This window comes from Pogoniulus pusillus, chromosome 7 (assembly GCF_015220805.1).
Source record: "Pogoniulus pusillus isolate bPogPus1 chromosome 7, bPogPus1.pri, whole genome shotgun sequence".
Taxonomy (NCBI): domain Eukaryota; kingdom Metazoa; phylum Chordata; class Aves; order Piciformes; family Lybiidae; genus Pogoniulus; species Pogoniulus pusillus.
The window spans coordinates 26,384,804-26,403,319 of NC_087270.1; the positions used below are offsets into that span (position 1 = coordinate 26,384,804).

Here is an 18,516-nt window from a genome sequence, read left to right on the forward strand (position 1 = left end):
GGTGGTTGGGAGCCCCTTCTGGGGCCTCAGGTTTTTGGCAGGGCTGTTATGTTTCTGTATTACCTTTTAACTTGTATATTTCTGTATGTAACTGTATATACTGTAAATATCTGCTTGTACATTGTGCTAAGCTGTAAACATAAAGCTTCATTAAATTTCCAGAGCTGCTGAGTCTAGTCTGGGTGATTTTCTGAAGTGTGGGGGGGCAGGGAACACCCAAACCATCACAGCCGTTCAGATGTTTGCCACTCCAAACTCAGTATAAAAGGCACCAAACAGGACAACCTACCTGAGGGGAGGTTGTGGCCAGGAGGAGGTTGCTCTCTTCTCTCAGGTGGCCAGCACCAGAACAAGAGGACACAGCCTAAGGCTGTGCCAGGGGAGATTTAGGCTCAAGGTGAGGAGAAAGTTCTTCACTGAGAGAGTCATTGGACACTGGAATGGGCTGCCCAGGGAGGTGGTGGAGTCGCCGTCCCTGGGGCTGTTCAAGGCAGGATTGGACGTGGCACTTGGTGCCATGGTCTAGCCTTGAGCTCTGTGGTAAAGGGTTGGACTTGATGATCTATGAGGTCTCTTCCAACCTTGGTGACACTGCGATACTGTGACAAAACGCCGACCTCCTTCTCGAAAGCCTGCGTGGGTTTTAGCAAGGGCCCCCTACGCTGCCCCAGCGCTGCGGTGCAAGGAGCACCTGAGGGCGTTCTGGCTGTGACAGGACCCCGGGACACTGCTAGAAGCAGGTGGAAAGCGCTTTCCCTCCGAGGCAGCCTGCAAACAGAGCCTACCGGGCACACATCGGACACCCCCTGCCCTCCGACCCCACTCCCGTTCCGGTTCCGGGGCGGCGCCGCCAACTCCCTCGGCACCTCCCCCAGCCGCCAGCGCCTCGCAGCGCCTCACGCGGCCGGCCCCCATTGGCTACCCCAGGGCGCCGGCGTCGGCGCCACCAATGGGCGGCGGCCACGGCTGGGACACGCCGCGCGTGGGCGGGGCGAGCAGGGCCCTGGCGGCGGCGGCGGCAGGGGCGGAGGGAGCGTGGCAGCCATGGGCGCGCGGGCCGCCAGGCGTCTGTGCTGGGGTAGGAGCTGCGCGCCGGGAGGGCGGGCGGGCGAGTGCCGCTGGGCGCTGGGCGAGTGCCGCTGGGAGCGGTCTCGCACCTGCCCTGCTGCGGGGTCATGGCGGGGGGAAGAGGGAGGCCGGGGCGGGCCGCTCTCCGGGGCGGCCGGCGGCGTGAATTAGGGGGAAGGGAATCTAGCTGCGTTTTGATCCCTACCGCTCCGAGCCGTTGTGTCGCTGCCAGCTCCTCCGTGGTTACCGGAGTGCGGGTGAACGGCCTAAAGAGCCAGCAGCAAATAGCTAACCCCCGCGGCGTTTGTTCTTCGCCCTAACGAAATCCCGCCGTGGTTTTGTCAAACGGCGACGTTCGGCTTGCATGGCTACCTTGGCCTGCGATTCGGTACCGTAGGCACAGCGAGAATAGCGACTGGAGACAAAGGAGTAGCCAGGAGGAATTGTGCTTCCCTCTTTCCCCGCTCCCGGGGCTGGGTGCCGAATCAATCGGTGGCGCCGCTGGGTAGTTGCTTCTCGATGATCCCTGTCGAGAAGCAGCGGCGGTGCGGAGAGCCCCACGCGTGGCCGAGAGGGGAGGGCTTCCGCTCAGCGAGCGCACATTTGCGGCGGGGATGAGAACCTGCGCATCCTTGGGCTCCGCTGCAGGAGGAGCGGGTATTCCGATGAAGGAGGTCACAGAGCAGTCACCGTCATCAGCATCCCGTAGCAAACGCTTTTGTGCCCCATAGATCTTCGAAGTTCCAACTGGTTATAACTACTGGTAGCAGCATGGGACTGCCTTAGTTGGTTTGGCGGCACTCCTGGCTGTGTCACTGGCTTACGTTAACAACAACTTCTGAAATTAGCTTATAGGATGTCAGGATGGGTTTGCATTTTCCTGGCTTAGATGGTTGTAGGAAAATAATTGGCTTAAGATGAATTAAACCCTGAATATTTCACAATCAGAAGGAAAACTACACTGGCAGCTCATGAGTCATAGTTTAAAGAAGGCAAGCAAAAGCAGTGATAGGTGGCTAGGTGCGTTTCACCCTGTGCTTGCTCTGTAAATTCTCTTTAGTGTGTTTGCATAAGCTACGACTTACCTGCCTGAAGTAACAGAAACGGCTGCGTGAGCCCTGCTCAGCTTCTGAGTGTATTCTGCCAGAGACCTCTCTAGCTGATGCCCGCTAACACTGACTCCCGCTTAATGGTCTTGCTCCATCTAGAGGAAGGCTTCTGTTTTGAATGTGTTTTTAAGGTTCAGGTGGTGTTTTCCGTCCTTGTTTTCTTACCCTATCAAGTGGCAGCTGCCACTGTGGGTCACTGTCATGCTGTGACAGGACAGCCATGGGTCACCTTGGAAGGCAGTTGATCAGGGCTGATGAAGCTCTGCTTGTGTGTAAGCACGCTGAAAGGAGAGAGCCAATCCAGTAAGGTAAATCTGGTATTGGAAACTATCCCAAAACCAAAAGAGTTGCTTCCTAGGGCTGGAAGAAACCATGAGGAGGAGGATGCTGAGTTTGCAGTGTGACAATTCAGTCCTGATCTCTGGTTGAATAACCTGAAAGGTGTTATTTCTGTCAATTTCTCTTGCCTACAGAACAGATACAATGAAACTGGCTTCTCTTGAGCAGGACTGGTAAAGCAGAGGTGACTGCAGTCTGTGCCATGTGCTGTAGAGTTTCTGCATCACTGAGCTGTACCTTCCTCTCATGTTCAGTCTGGAGACAGTGTGCAGCTTCCTATGCAATTTAGTAACTACCTGGGGCAAAGCTGGTTTTTTTTTGCCTACTTTCGATTTCTATGTCTCCTAGTCTTTGGTGGATTAAAAAAGGTCTTTTGATATGTGGATTCTAAAAGAGATGCTTGTTATCTTGTATCAAGTAATCTCTCAACCAACAAGGATCACATGCATGCAAAGTCTCAAGCAGTAATTAGATCCAGAAGTGGCCAGAAGTGTGAACTCTTTCTTAAGAAAAAGCAATCTCCTTGTACCTTTTAATGATTTCTTTTTGGTGTAGCATTCTAAGAGTGCTTGAGTTGGTAACCAGAGAGGTTTAAGTGTTCTCCAGTCTCTTGCTAGAGAGATAAATCAATGGTAGACTAATATCCTCTTGAGCAAGAATGAAGTTGCTCCTTACTTGCATTATCAGTGCATCAGTGCTGGTCCTAAAGCCAGTGTAACTGTACTAAGACAAGTTGTGATGGTCCTGCATGATGTCTTCCTAAGACAGGTGGGTCTGAACACCTGCTGTGCAGGAGGTGTGGACAACAGGCTTGGGGGTTTCTGTGACAAAGAACTGAAGGAAAATGTAGCTGGTTGTGGCCATCTCTGGCAGTGCTGCTGCTCTGCTACACCAGTAGTAGTTCAGGTAGCAATGCTGATGGGATCCTCTCTGGAAAGCCAGAGTGGCAATGGTATAATGGCTTTAGGCACAGAGAATGTATTACCTGATTCTGTGGAGCTGTGACTTGAGCGAGGAAGGAAAGCATGTATCTTGCCTTCCACTGCCTTTTTTTTCCTGGTCAAAAGGAAATACCCTGTTTTGTTTTGGTTTTTAATTTCCCTTTAGTGTTCCCTGCCAATTGCAGGAGATGGTCTAGGCATGGCCACAGGAGGATCATATGTGTTCTGCAGGAATGCTGATTGCTTTGCTTTTCGTTCTAGGCACAGTGAGCTGCACATTATTCTTGGCAGTTAACGCTTTATACTCGGCCAGCGATGATGTGATCGAGCTGACACCAACTAACTTCAACAGGGAGGTTATTCAGAGTGAGAGCCTGTGGCTCGTGGAGTTCTACGCCCCATGGTAAGGGTTACAGCTATGCACTTGCTTGCTCCTCCTAGTCATGGAGGAGCAGCATAAGAATCTGCTGCTGATCAGTCCAGGGAACCTGATTCTGATGTGAGAGCACAGGTCCTCACAGAATTCACACTGGGGGTTTCCAGTTTCCCTTGAAAGTTGCTTTGTGCTTCTTAAGTTAGTATGTCTGTCTCCCATCCTGATCGTGTCCAGAGCATGGAGTCTCTTCCATGTAAATTCTGGTGATGTATATTCTATCTTTGCACAAATTCCCTGTCTTACTGACATCCAAAGCTCCATGTTCTGGAGAAAGCAGCCTGTCATTTCAAAAGCCTTACTCTGTCTGGACCAGGGGAAAGTTTACTGTGCCTCTCCTAGTGTTGCTGCAGCTTGCTGGGCAACAGGAGACTTTACAGAGCATTGTCAATCAAGCATAGAACAGGGACAGTAAACTGACAGTTCCTCGTTCCCTGCAGGCTTATGATGTTGTCATTATACAATAGTTGCCAGTCAGCTGCTGTTCTTCTCCCTCAGACACCCTCAGGAAATGCTGTGTTACAAATTCTTGCTAGTCAAGAGTGCAGGAGTGAATCTTGTAGAGTAGGGGTATCAGCTGGACTTGGTGATCCTGAGGGTCTTTTCCAACCTGAATGTTTCTGTGTGGTTCTGTGACCTCTGGAGTGCTTTTTTTGCAGCCCTCATCATAGGTCTGTTGTAGCTTGCAGCGAGCAGACTCGTTTGCAAATCCGGATTGTGGTGCTCGTTTGCCTGTGCATGGGGAAAGCCTGGTAGCTTTTGAGATGTGTGTGTCTCTGTGCACTTACATAATGCATGGGGACGTTTCTTCAGAAGCCTGCCTGATGACGTGAGCCTCTTCCCCCCCCCCTTAATGTGTGGAATCGTAGAATCAGTCAGGGTTGGAAGGGACCACAAGGATCATCTAGTTCCAACCCCCATGCCATGGGCAGGGACACCCTCCCCTAGATCAGGCTGGCCAGAGCCCCATCCAGCCTGGCCTTAAACACCTCCAGGGATGGGGTCTCAACCACCTCCCTGGGCAAACCATTCCAGGTTCTCACCACTCTCATGGTGAACAACTTCCTCCCCACCTCCACTCTCAATCTCCCCACCTCCAGCTTTGCTCCATTCCCCCTAGTCCTCTCACTCCCTGAGAGCCTAAAAAGTCCCTCCCCAGCTTTTTTGTAGGCCCCTTTCAGATCCTGAAAGGCCACAATAAGGTAGTTTGCAGTTACAGAACAGCAACCCACAGCAAACCCGGTGAGACTGCTCTGTGCTTTGTGAGATAGTTGTTAGGTCTGAATGACAATTACTGGTTTGTTGTGTTTGTTTGTTTTTCCTTCTAAAAGGTGTGGTCATTGTCAAAGATTAACCCCTGAGTGGAAGAAAGCAGCAACAGCATTAAAAGTAAGTTCAATCTTTGAAACATGCTTGTGGCAGTGGACTGTTGGTTATCTGGCTTGGGAACTTGATGGTAGGATTTGGTCCCCAACACTGTATCACTTTGATCCTACTTATTCAGCCAAGAGAAGTGGTCAGACAGAGGCACTTGGAGTTAGGATTTTTGTGGGGGGTTTAATACTTGTCTTTTTTTCCAAAGAAGCCATCAAATTGTAGAGGAAGGAAACAGAGTTTTGTCCTTGTGAATTGCCATTACTCTACATTCTTCCCCTATACTCAGCACTGGTTAGGACACTTTGTAAGTTCTCTGTCCAGTTCTGAGCCACCTAATTCAAGGAAGATGTTGAAGTGCTTGATTGTGCCCAGGGAAGGGCATCAAGGCTGATGAGGGGTCTGGAGCACAGCCCTACAAGGAGCATCTGAGGGAGCTGGGAGTGTGCAGCCTGGAGAAGAGGAGGCTCAGGGGAGACCTCATTGCTCTCTACAACTACCTGAAAGGAGGCTGTAGCCAGGTGGGGTTGGGCTCTTCTCCAGGTAACCAGCAACAGAACAAGGGGACACAGTCTCAAACTGCACCAGGGCAGGTCCAGCTGGATGTTAGGAAGTTCTTCACAGCAAGAGTGATTGGCATTGGGATGAGCTGCCCTGGGAGGTGGTGTTACCATCCTTGGAGGTGTTTAAAAGGAGACTGAACGAGGCACTTTGTGCCATGGTTTAGTTAATTAGAAGGTGATAGGTTGGGCACAGTGATCTCAAAGGTCTTTTCCATCCTGGTTAATTCTGTGATTCTGTTTTCCAAGGCTGCTTTTAGCAGTCCAGGTGTGATAGTTTGAAGCAGGGTAGAATGTTTTGGTGAGGAAAAAATAGATTATAGGCTGTGAAAAGAAAACAATGGTGATGTCTACTTTCCCTCAGAGTCTTGCTGAAGAAGAATGTAAACATTAGATAACACTCTCACCATTTTGTCACTCTCTGGCTGGGCTCTGACTGAGCTGCATCTCCCTAACCTCACCTTCCACTCACCTTTGCTTCTTAACTTCTTGGCTGAACCTCTATTCTTCCTTAGGACTGGGGTAAGGTTGAGAGGGGCAGGAGGAAGGTGCAGGGGTGGTTTGGAGCCCCTCCTGGGGACTCAGGTTTCTGGGAGGGGAGTTGTGCTTCTGTATTACTTTTTACCTTGTATATTTCTGTATATAACTGTAAATGTTGTAAATAGCTGCTTGTATATTTATTTACAGCTGCTAGCTGTAAATAAATAGCTTCATTTATATTCCCAGAGCCAGCTGAGTCTAGTTGGGTATTTCTAAATTGTGGGGGGGTGGGAAACACCCAAACCATCACACCATGTGTCCTCCAAAATAGTGTGTTTCTCTCTTCCTCACTATCCATCACTTGCCCTTGAGGTATAAGAACAGCATGAATGAATATCTGAAAACAGCTGTTAGTGATGATTGTTCCTTTAACTTCAGAAAACTTGATTGTGGTGACTTGCTCAACTCTGGCCTATGTAAAATAAGCCAAAGAAAGCCCAACTAAAAAAGCAACACTGAAACCAGTCCCCCCTCAAAGAAAAGAACAACCCCCAACACCACTCCCACCACCCTCTGAAAACCAACAAACCAATTGAAGATTTCAGGTTGTCACGATAAAAAAGGAAATGGATATGTGCTGTTCTGTAGTTCAATGCCTTGGGGAGAATAACACCATTCTTCTGGTGACAGTTATTAGCCTCCCAGTAACTCTGTCTCCAGTATGCACAGAGTATAAAATGTGTCAAAATCACTGCTGAAATCTTAGTTTTTGTTTTTACTTCCACAGGGTGTAGTGAAAGTAGGTGCAGTAGATGCAGATAAACATCAGTCCCTGGGTGGACAGTATGGAGTCAGAGGGTTTCCAACTATCAAGATATTTGGAGCCAACAAGAACAAAGCAGAAGATTATCAAGGTGAATGTGATGCTCTTTTATGAGTTGCATGCTAGAAATATTCTGTGTTCAGTAACGATGGTCTTGTGTGGTACTGCCTGCCTGTTTGGTGCTTGCCGTAGCTGAGATACATGGGTAGGACTTGTTTGACCCAATCAGCATGGGATGGTGGTGGCACCTGCAGTCTGCAGGTGGTGCTGGCAGGCAGGTAGCTCCAAAGAATTGTTCCTTCCTTCCTGTCATCCTGGGAGCTTGCCACAGTCTCCTACCATCAGATGAGGTGGGTATTTTAGAAGTGGAGAAGAGTGATCTGCTGCTGATGTTTAAGCTAACGATGTCCCACTGTTGGTATCCTATCCTATCCCTCACAGCCCACTCCTGCTGTTCCTGGCAAATGCTTAGGGTGCAGGGGTGTCAAGCTTCTAACAGAGTCACTGATAGCTCCTCCTGTCACGTTGCAGGTGGCAGGACCAGTGATGCCATTGTCGATGCTGCTCTGAGTGCTCTCCGCTCCCTAGTGAAAGATCGTCTCAGTGGCAGGAGTGGAGGATACAGCTCTGGAAAGCAGGTATTTGAGGGATTGTGTGCTTGTTTTCAGCTGGAGACTGTCCTTAGCAAGAGATGAGAGCTCATGCTCCTGTCTCAGTTCACAGAGTAGTTGAAGTTGGAAGGCATCTCTGGAGGCTGTCTAGTCCAGTCCCTCTGCCCAGTGCAGGGTCAGCTGGAGCAAAGTGCTTGGGGCTGTGTCCCATCAAGTTGTCAGTATTTCCAGGAACTGAGACTGCAGATGAACTACACTCTGGGCAGACTGTTGGAGTGTTTGCTCAATCTCACGGTAGAAAAGTGTTCTCTTATGTTTAAATTCCTGTACTTCACCTTATGCCCTTTTTGTCTTGTCACTGGCCATTGCAAAGAAGAGTTTGTGTGTTCTTTATTCCCCTCCACTTGAGTATATGAGGATAAGATCCATGCTGAGCCTTCTTTCTTTCCTACAGAGCAATGTCAGCTTTCTCAGACTCTCCTCATATGTCAGATGTTCAGAGTCCTTCATCAGCTTCAGTCCATGGATGGACTTTCTTCACTGTGTGCATGTCGCTGACGCTGGGGAGTCCTGAGCAGCTGTGTTTATTGCAGGGCTGAGTAGATAAGAGAAAGCCTCTCCAGACTGGCTGGCAGCTCTCTAATACAGTTCAGGAAGCTGTTTGCCACCTTTGACACAGGGATGCAGTGCTGGCTCATATTCAGTTTGTCCACCAGGACCCCCAGGTTCCTCTCTGAAAAGCTACTTCCCAGCAAGTCAGTCCTCAGCATGTACTGGTCCATGGGGTTGTTCCTCCTCAGGTGCATCAGAGACCCTTTGAGGTCTCCTTTAGCCCCATTCTCCACCTGGCTGAGGTACTAGTACTGGTCTAAGCTAGATGAAGGAGGTTGTTTTAATTTGATAGTATTCTGAAGCTGGCTTCTGGGGATTTCTTCCTGAAGGTAAATTGAAAAGCTTCTGTCCTGTACTGCTGTTTCTGTATGTGGGCAAGTACACTCCAGCATCTGCAGGCAGAGCAGATAGACCTGAGTGGACTGTATCCTGTGGCACATGTTGCACTTAGACGTTTGCTTTGCCTGGAAAGCAGAGCACAGTGGAGTCAAGTGGGCTGGGGAACGTTTTTGTTCTTGGGCAGGTCAGAGCATGAAGAACTGGGCAAGTTTCCCAGCTCCTGTTTGTCAGTTTGACCTGACTGGCTGCTGCTTGAGAGTGCTGTGGCGGCGGTGTAGCAGCAGTCCTAACGCGGGAGAGTTGTATAACCTAATGCTCCCTGCCTTGTTTCTTACTCCAAGGCCATTTGGTGTGACGTAAGGTGTGGGAAACCAGTGCCTGTTCCTGATCTTAAGGTCTGTTTTGCTTCTTGCAGAGCCAAGACAGCAGAGGTGGAGGTAAAAAGGATGTGATTGAGCTGACCGACGACAGCTTTGACAAGAACGTCATCAACAGTGACGATGTGTGGATGGTGGAGTTCTATGCCCCGTGGTGTGGGCACTGCAAAAAGTAAATGAGCCTTCTCTTTGACAGTTTGATTCCCATTAGTGCACACTTGTGTGTCACACCCTTAATCTCACCGAAAAGACCTTGTACCCCTGGTGCAGCAGGAGTGTTCTAAGGGAAGTGCATGTGCTTCTCTGGCTCTCAGCACCTTGGTGTTGCTCTGCCTGCACTCCTCCTTAGCAACAACATTCCCAGTTACCAGTGGAAAAAGGATCCAGAAGTTGTAGCAACCTGATTCATTCAGATGCAGGACTTCAGGCTCCTTTGGAATAACCCTCCTAGCTGTCATGCTCTGCAGAGACTTTGTCTTTTGTCCTGAGTGTTTAGTTTTGTTTTTTTTTTCTCTTGGAGCTTGCTACAGAATCACAGAATCAGTCAGGGTTGGAAGGAACCACAAGGATCATCTAGTTCCAACCCCCATGCCATGGGCAGGGACACCCTCCCCTAGATCAGGCTGCCCACAGCCTTATCCAGCCTGACCTTAAACACCTCCAGGGATGGGGCCTCAACCACCTCCCTGGGCAACTCATTCCAGGCTCTCGCCACTCTCATGCTCAACAACTTCCTCCTCACATCCAGTCTCAATCTCCTCCCCTCCAGCTTTGCTCCATTCCCCCCAGTCCTGTCACTACCTCATAGCCTAAAAAGTCCCTCCCCAGCTTTTTTGTAGGCCCCCTTCAGATAATGAAAGGCCACAAGAAGGTCACCTTGGAGCCTCCTCTTCTCCAGACTGAACAGCCCCAACTCTTTCAGTCTGTCCTCATAGGAAAGGTGCTCCAGCTGTCTGATCATCCTCATGATGATCATCCTCTGATTATCAGCATCCTGTTGCTGAGATGTAGTATGTTTTTGCTAGTCCTAAGAGACCACTGGTGCTCTTTGTCCTTCAGCTTGGAGCCAGAATGGGCAGCTGCCGCCACTGAGGTGAAGGAACAAACAAAGGGAAAAGTGAAGCTGGCTGCAGTAGATGCGACAGTCAACCAGATGCTGGCAGGCCGATACGGGGTGAGTGTGCTCTGCAGTGCTTACAGCTTGCCTACCATCCTCAGTAGGTCAGGCTGTTCTTTAATGCTTACTGAACCTGTTCCTTATTGTGGTGCTGGGTTGTGCTAAAAATAATCTGAAGTGATACTTGCATTTCTCCACAAATAGACTGGCTGTGCTCTGCGCGTGCAGGGAAGTGGTTCTTCGTCTTAAATAAACTGCCTGAGTGCTCCTTAGCTCCCCTGTGAGCTGGCAGTTGGCAGCATCGCTGAACCACTTTTACTGACAGCTCAGCAGAGAGAGCATAAGGGCCTCTTGCTGCTCTGTAGGGGGCACAGTGCTGTCCCTCCACGGACACAGCCGGCAACTCGTGTCTGACAGATGTGGAGAGGTAAGGTAGTCCTCACTGTACTTCAACCTGCAGTGCTTGGTGTGTCTAGAGATGAAACTGTTGCTGATCCCTCAGGCCTAGAACTCAAAACGGTGTTTAAGTATGTGTTAAACTTGGTTTGAATTCTTTGCCTATGTAGGAAGCTACAGAATTGTTCAAATTCAGTTGGAATAAGCTGTGACATTCTTCTTTTCTTTTTCTCCATTGTTCTCTTTATCTCTCTCTCTCTCTCTCTGTTTTGTCCAACCTTCATTTAGTAAATAGTTTTGTGGTGATACATGGTCTTGTTTGCACCTGAATTTCACAACAAGGAAATCTATGAGAACAGATCTTGCTCCTCTGAACAGAGATATTCTTAATCTCTGTTCTCTGGACCTTGACACATTTCATTTGTGTAGGTGTTAAATCTCTTCCCTCCTATTTAGTCTAGAGCACATCAGAGCAGCAGATAGCTTCCACTGTCAGTACCAAGATTTATTTGAGCTGATGGCTTAAATTTTTCTTTCAGATTCGTGGATTTCCTACCATTAAAATCTTCCAGAAAGGAGAAGACCCTGTTGATTATGATGGTGGGAGGACTAGGTCTGATATCATTGCTCGTGCTCTGGATCTGTTTTCTGATAATGCACCACCACCTGAGCTCCTGGAGGTACCTCCTGCATCACACTCTTGTACTGCTTTTCCCTCATGCCCTTTGCAGCAGCTTTTTCACAACACTGGTGACTGTAAATGGAACAGGCTGAGTGTGCTACTTGTGCTCTGGTTTGCAGCAGAAAGTTGAGCATGGCCACTTGGATCATTCAGCTTTCTGTGACTTTATTCTGCTCTGTAAATCAGTTGTTGACTGAAAGCTTATCAGAGGTGATCATAGAATCAGTCGGGGTCGGAAGGGACTAAAAGGATCAGCTGGTTCCAGCACCCATGCCATGGGCAGGGACACCCTACCCGAGATCAGGCTCCCCACAGCCTCATCCAGTCTGGCCTTAACCACCTCCAGGGACAGGGCCTCAACCACCTCCCTGGGCAACCCATTCCAGGCTCTCACCACTCTCATGCTCAACAACTTCCTCCTCACTTCTCTGCTGCTGCAAATCTCCACAGCTGGCTTTGGGAACTTGTGTTTGTGTTGGGGAACCAGAGAAACAGGAGAGGCTTATATGAGTTTGTCAGGCTGTTTCAGTGCTTTTTACCTTATAGGATGGAGTTGACTGGCTGTTGGAGGGAAGTGTTGTTGCAGCTGGGTAGCCAAGCCTTGCACTCACTGACTTTCTGCTACATTCTCCTAGATAATTAATGAAGACGTTCTGAAGAGTACCTGTGATGCTCATCAACTCTGCATCATTTCTGTCCTGCCTCATATTCTTGACACGGGTAAGCATACAAACAAGCAGACTTCTGTAAAGCATGTAGTTGTGGTTTTTAACTTGTTCACAGGATGTTAGGGGTTGGAAGGGACCCAAGGAGATCATCAAGTTCGACTCCCTTGCCAGAGCAAGCCAACACTATCTAACACAGATCACAGAGGAACACATCCAGACAGGCCTTGAAAGTCTCCACAGAAATTGAAATTGTTAAAATTCTCTCTAACAGGAGCTTCAGGGAGGAATTCTTACCTGGATGTCATGTTAAAAATGGCTGAAAAATACAAGAAGAAAATGTGGGGGTAAGTAAGCCTGTAGGCTGGTTGTCTTGGAAAAGGTGAGAGCATTTTTAGAGAGAAGGAGAGGTCATTTGTGTGGTAGCAGTTCACCTGCAGATACCAGGGGTGTCTTGTTCAGGATTGCTTTTCTTGGTGCCTCACTGACTGCTGTTGGGAGGGGGATGCTGTGGCTTTAGAATAAACTGATGGGTTTTTCTTGTAACCCACCTGTCAGAATCCTGCATTTACAAGTGACATTCAAGCACTAACGAGATCAGCTTAAGCAACTTTCTTTCTCGTTCTGAGTGCTAAAGTCTTTCAGGGAAGCATTTCCCAATTTCTTTGAGAGTCTTCTGCTGCTGGCTGAGCTTGCCAGTATCACTGAGCTCTTTAAAGAAGTAACTGAAAGTGGCCCTTGACAAAGTTTCATGCTCCCAAAGAGGCAGGCCAAGCATGCTTTGCCTTTTCTGCCCTCCTCAAGTGGAGGTTAGGATCTCTGGAACTTCTCTAGGAAGTGAGACAGCTGACTGATGTGGAAAAGGGACAAAATGGCTTGAAAGCCTGAGTGAAAATGCTGAGATTGGAGGATTCCAGAGGTTCCTCAGCATTAGAGGAACTGAGACCTGACTGGTGAGGAGCTAATACTGCGTGAAGTACTGGTCTTGCAGTCTTTGGCCAGAAATCTTCTCCAGTGGGATTTGAGCAGTACTTTGAAATGGCTCAAGTCAGCTATTTAAACATGACAAACTTTGCCTAATACAGGCTAAAGTGTAGAAATTTGTTCAGATTGGTAACAGTTGTCTCTGGACCCTTCCACGGCTGTTGTTCTGCTGCAGCTTCTTGTGGCAGTGAGCATGGGGCTAGTTTAGAGGTGCTGTTGAGGGACTTCCTTCTATTACATGGTTGAAAATTGGGACCCTTTCCCTGCTGACTTCAGTAAGAGTTGACATTGTCAAGGGCACTTTAGAGCTCATCCTGAACACTGCAGAGTTGCAAGATGTGTGATGGAGTCACCATCTCTGGAGGTGTTCAAGAAAAGGAACACAGTCCTGTGAAGAGATGCTGAGGGAACTGGGGTTGTTTAGCCTGGAGAAGAGAAGGCTCAGGGGTGATCTCATTGCTGTCTACAGCTACCTAAAGGGAGGCTATAGCCAGGTGGGGCTGGTCTCTTCTCCTAGGCAACCAGCAACAGAACAAGGGGACACAGTCTCGAGTTGTGCCGGGGGAGGGGGAGGTCTAGGCTGGATGTCAGGAGGAAGTTCTTCCCAGAGAGAGATTGGCATTGAAATGGGCTGCCCAGGGAAGTGGTGGAGTCACCGTCCCTGGAGGTGTTCAAGAAAAGCCTGGCTGAGGCACTTAGTGCCATGGTCTGGTTGAGTAGATAGGGCTGGGTGCTAGGTTGGACTGGATGAGCTTGGAGGTCTCTTCCAACCTGGTTGATTTTAGGATTCTATGTGTGACTTCAGAATGACTGTAGTACCTATTCTAATTATTTATTTTCTCTTTTATCTTCTCCTCAAGGTGGTTATGGACAGAAGCAGGTGCTCAGTCAGATCTTGAGAGCTCTTTGGGGATTGGAGGCTTTGGGTATCCAGCAATGGCAGCTGTTAATGCTCGGAAGATGAAATTTGCCCTTCTGAAAGGATCATTCAGTGAGCAAGGGATTAATGAATTTCTGAGGTATGAAATGCTTCAAGTGTCTTAAATCTTTCTGTAACTGGGGCTGTGACTCTTCACACTAAAATCTCTTCTGGATCAGACAAGATTTACAGAGCTAAAAGAATGAAGACAACAAACATTCACTAGAGTAAGGGAAGGATTTCAGTGGGGATCGCAACTAATAAATAAAGCAGTTTGCCTACCACAAAACAACAGAACAAAGAAGCTGGCCTTGTAGGGTTAAATGATAATGTTAGCACAACTTCTGAAAACAGTCTGAAAAGAGAAGTGAACTTTGGTCTTGGAAAGTATTTTGGTTCTCTGTTAACCCAAACAAGCGCCGCAGGCCCAGCCACTGTAGCTGGCTGTGAAATCAGCACCCTGCATGTGGCTTTTGTAGTGTAGCAGGCAACCTCAGCACTGCTGACCAAAAGGAAGGGGACTGGCAGCGATAAGAGCATAAAAACTGTAGCCTCCACCTAGGGAGGATGATGTTTATTCGTTTTATTTGCCTTTGATACAGTACAGAGGGATTATCTTGTCAGCATGTTAACATTGAGCTTTTTGAGCAAAGCTAGCTAACAGTGGAGCCTCACAAAGCAGAAACTTACCTCCCACCACTTGTAACCCCTGGAGTCTTCCTCTCCACAGAACTTCACTGGTGATTGGAAGTAGCAGTAGAAGCAGGGGGGCTTCTGAAAGTGCACTATAAAATCCTCTTGGAGTTGCCTTAAGTGAGAAACAGCAGTGTTAGCGGGGCTGTGTTTGTCCATGATTTCTACAGTGCTGAAATGTGAAGTGGTGTAACTTGCAGAATTTGCCTCTTTGGGTCTAGTTACACATTTGCAAGGCTGCTTGAACAGCTCTGTCACTTTCTGCTTCTCATTTTGAAAAGCTTTTGCTTTCAGGCAGTTTAGATTGCTTCAGGAGATGAGATCTCAGAGTTGGCTTCCTTTTTGTCTGAAGCAGGCACTGTTCCAGGTGAAGGGAGACTGGAGAAATGTCTTAGCTTTAACTTCTCTTTGTGGTTGGTTTGTTTTCTCAGGGAGCTGTCTGTTGGTCGAGGCTCTACAGCACCAGTGGCTGGTGGAGCTTTCCCTAAAATTCATTCAGTTGAACCTTGGGATGGCAAAGATGGTGAGGTAAGAAGTGCTCCATCTCTAGAAGTGGCTGATGATTTGCTAGGTTCAGAAGTGACTGGACTGATTAACTAAGAGCTGCAAGGTGAAAATTCATGCGGCAAGTTCTTTCCAGCCTTTACCATCATCTAAATCCTGCCGTCAGACCAAACACCACTCATCTGATGATGTAGGCAGGTACTATTGCCTGGCTGCTATGATGTGGTCTGAAAGTTGAACTTCTTGAGGCTGGAATGTGTTATGACCTTTGAGTGAGGGTGGTGGTAGTGCATGTATGGAAGAGCTGACAGCTGCGGAGGCTTTGCTTCTGCAATATGCTGACCTTGCTGTCTTCGTGTCAGGTAAAGCCTGTGTAGTAAATGGCACAGGGATTATGTCTGTTCTTAGGGTAACCCCAGTTACATCAATCCTTCCATCTAGTTCAGCTGGAATTAAAACCCAGAACATGGCAGTAGTTTTGTTACACAGTTGATCTGTATTTGCCTCTGTCTGGAATATTTTCGTTCGTAGAAAGCAACCTTCCAGTCTAAATTATGATCAGTTGTACTGAATACACTTGGAGTTCTTGCCAAAGAGCTGACAGGACCCTAAAGATTGAGTCAGTTCTTGCTGAGAGAGCTCTTGCCAAAGAGCTGATATGATCCTAAGGATCAAGTCAGTTCTTGCTGAGAGAGCTCTTGCCAAAGAACTGACAGGAACCTAAGGATTGAGTCAGTTCTTGCCAAAGAGCTGACAGGACCCTAAGGATTGAGTCAGTTCTTGCTGAGAGAGCTCTTGCCAAAGAGCTGACAGGATCCTAAGAATCGAGTCAGTTCTTGCTGAGAGAGCTCTTGCCAAAGAGCTGATATGATCCTAAGGATCGAGTCGGTTCTTGCTGAGAGAGCTCTTGCCAAAGAGCTGACAGGACCTGAAGGATCGAGTCAGTTCTTGCTGAGAGAGCTCTTGCCAATTAGCTGACAGGACCCGAAGGATCGAGTCAGTTCTTGCTGAGAGCTCTTGCCAAAGAGCTGACAGGATCCTAAGGATCGAGTCAGTTCTTGCTGAGAGAGCTCTTGCCAAAGAGCTGACAGGACCTGAAGGATCGAGTCAGTTCTTGCTGAGAGAGCTCTTGCCAATTAGCTGACAGGACCCGAAGGATCGAGTCAGTTCTTGCTGAGAGTTCTTGCCAAAGAGCTGACAGGACCCTAAGGATCGAGTCAGTTCTTGCTGAGAGAGCTCTTGCCAAAGAGCTGTCAGGACCCTAAGGATCGAGTCAGTTCTTGCTGAGAGAGCTCTTGCCAAAGAGCTGACAGGACCCGAAGGACCGAGTCAGTTCTTGCCGAAGAGCTGACAGGACTCTCAGGATCAAGTCAGCATCTTTCCCAGTTGGTGGTGACCTGGTGTTTGGTTCTTCCAAGTGCGTGCTTAACACCCTTCGCTCTCCACAGCTTCCAGTCGAAGATGATATTGATCTCAGTGATGTGGATTTGGATGACTGGGATAAAGATGAGCTATGAGGTCTTCAGGAAACTTCTGTTCTTGGGAGAGTTTGTGCAGCAGTTTGCAACCTGGTTCACCATCAGATGGGTATTCCAGTGGCCTTTTCCTGGAGAAATAGCAGCTGACAATAGCAGCTGCTTGTTGCACTGCAGCAGAGAGAGCTGTACACATCTCAAGAAAACATTGCAGAAATTCTATGAATTGTCATAACCAGTAAAGTTGATTGTATTCTGTGTAACAAATATGTTGGGCACAACATGGGTATTTCTTTGGAACACCTGGGGGTTTGTTCTGTTGATGGTGTGCTGAGTGTCACTGGAGGCTGTTAGTGTAACCAATTCTGGATATGATTTCTCTCTCTTTCTTTTTTTTTTTAATGGAGGTGGAACTTTGTCAGCATCTGTTTGAATTAAAGAATAAACCAATATTTTTGACACACAGTGTTAGTCTTGTACAGAGTAACAAAGGTGGAAGTGATAAAGGCTAGCCCAGTTTGAATAACTCTTGGGAGATTAGAACAGAGATACTGGTGTAGAGGGGATTCCTTACTCGCCCCCTTGCTGTGAATGATCTTGATCTGGCCTAAAGCCTGGTCAGGCAATCTGAGCTGAAGTGCTCTTTAGTCTTCCTGTAACTATTCCTTCTCAGGGGCTTGCTTTGTGCCAGACTTCACGGTTGTTAGTTCAGTGGAAGCGGGGCTGGTGCTGCAGTGGGAGGCACTGGGAGCTGTTGTTCTTTTCCCCAGGATTAGTGATGAAGCTGATCCCCATTTTAGGGTGTGAGGGTTTCCAGGTGCTAAGAGGAAAAACACCTTGGTGCTGTTTCCAGCAAACTGAGTAACATTTCTTCACTGACATTATCTTGATTGGAAATTACTATTTCTTTGGAAGGGGAATCAGGACGGGGAAGGGAGTGGTTACTGCTGCTCTTTTAGTAAAAGTACTCTTCCCTCTTGTTCTCCACGTCTGGTGTATTGCTGCCTAATGACCCTCATGTGATCGGCTTCTTTGTAAGCAACAAAAGAACTGCAAGTTCCCCCTCCTTGCAAGGAAATAATGCAGTTGTGGGTGTTTGTCACCTGGGCTCTGTAAGAGATGTCTCCTTGCTCACCCCTATGAAAGGCAGTGTAAGAACTGCAGGCAGCCAGCAGTGATGTGTGGATTTGGTGCAGGAAGTGTGCTCCACCTCTGTTATCCCAGCAGATGGAGGCGTAAAGGAACTGTTGCGACTGAAGTGTCACTTTAGCAGCGCTTGGGACTGTACTGCAGGAAGCTCCACAGCAATGTTCAGCATCTTTTTTTTTTTTTTAGTTAAATCTGGGTTTTGCTCTGATGCTTTCTACTTTTTCTTGTTTGCTTTTTTTAATTGCTATTTAAGTTTTGCTTTGTTAGAAAGGACTGTATACACCTAGTTAGGTCCATTAGCCACCACACTTTGAAATTTGCTTTATTTCAAGCCCAAGAGATGCTCCATCTTTGTAACTTGCAAAACAATAAATGCAACCATAGTACCTCCTGCCTCTTGAAAGATGTTTTTGTACAGCTGTGAACAACAGCTGTTTATGTGGAAGTCACCATAAGGATTACTGCAAAGTGCTAGGAAGATCTTGCACAATTATCCTGCAGCAGCAGCCTCATTTTAATTGGACTTTCAGCAGCTAGAGATTGCTTTACTGTAACGTTTAGGGTCTTGGTAGATTGTGCTAGTTTGAAGGTAGCTAGAATGTTCTGGTGAGAAGAATTAGATCACACCCTGTGAAAGGGAAACAATGGTGATGTCTACTTCACTCATAGGCTTGCTGAGATGTATAAGAACAAGAACACAAATATAGGTATCAGAGATGCTCTCTGGGCTTTGGGCTGCATCTCTCTCTCGCCATCTGTGTGACTAAATCCATCTGCTTCCTGACCCCCGCTGGCTCACCCTCCAATCTTCCTTGGGCATAGGGCAAGATCTGGGGTAAAGGGAGAGGGGTGGGAGAAGGTGGAAG

At 48.0% G+C, this 18,516-nt stretch overlaps 1 protein-coding gene across 1 annotated transcript; it reads left to right on the forward strand.

Annotated features, from left to right (window-relative positions):
* The first annotated feature begins 984 nt into the window (after positions 1-984).
* Positions 985-18,036, forward strand: PDIA6 (protein disulfide isomerase family A member 6). The gene is made up of 13 exons (XM_064146320.1): positions 985-1,078; positions 3,719-3,860; positions 5,222-5,279; positions 7,092-7,218; positions 7,659-7,765; positions 9,105-9,238; positions 10,126-10,240; positions 11,119-11,259; positions 11,897-11,981; positions 12,201-12,273; positions 13,771-13,929; positions 14,954-15,050; positions 16,475-18,036. The coding sequence occupies exons 1-13, from the start codon at positions 1,045-1,047 to the stop codon at positions 16,541-16,543; spliced, it is 1,341 nt and encodes a 446-aa protein (XP_064002390.1). The 5' UTR covers positions 985-1,044; the 3' UTR covers positions 16,544-18,036.
* The last annotated feature ends 480 nt before the right edge of the window (positions 18,037-18,516 follow it).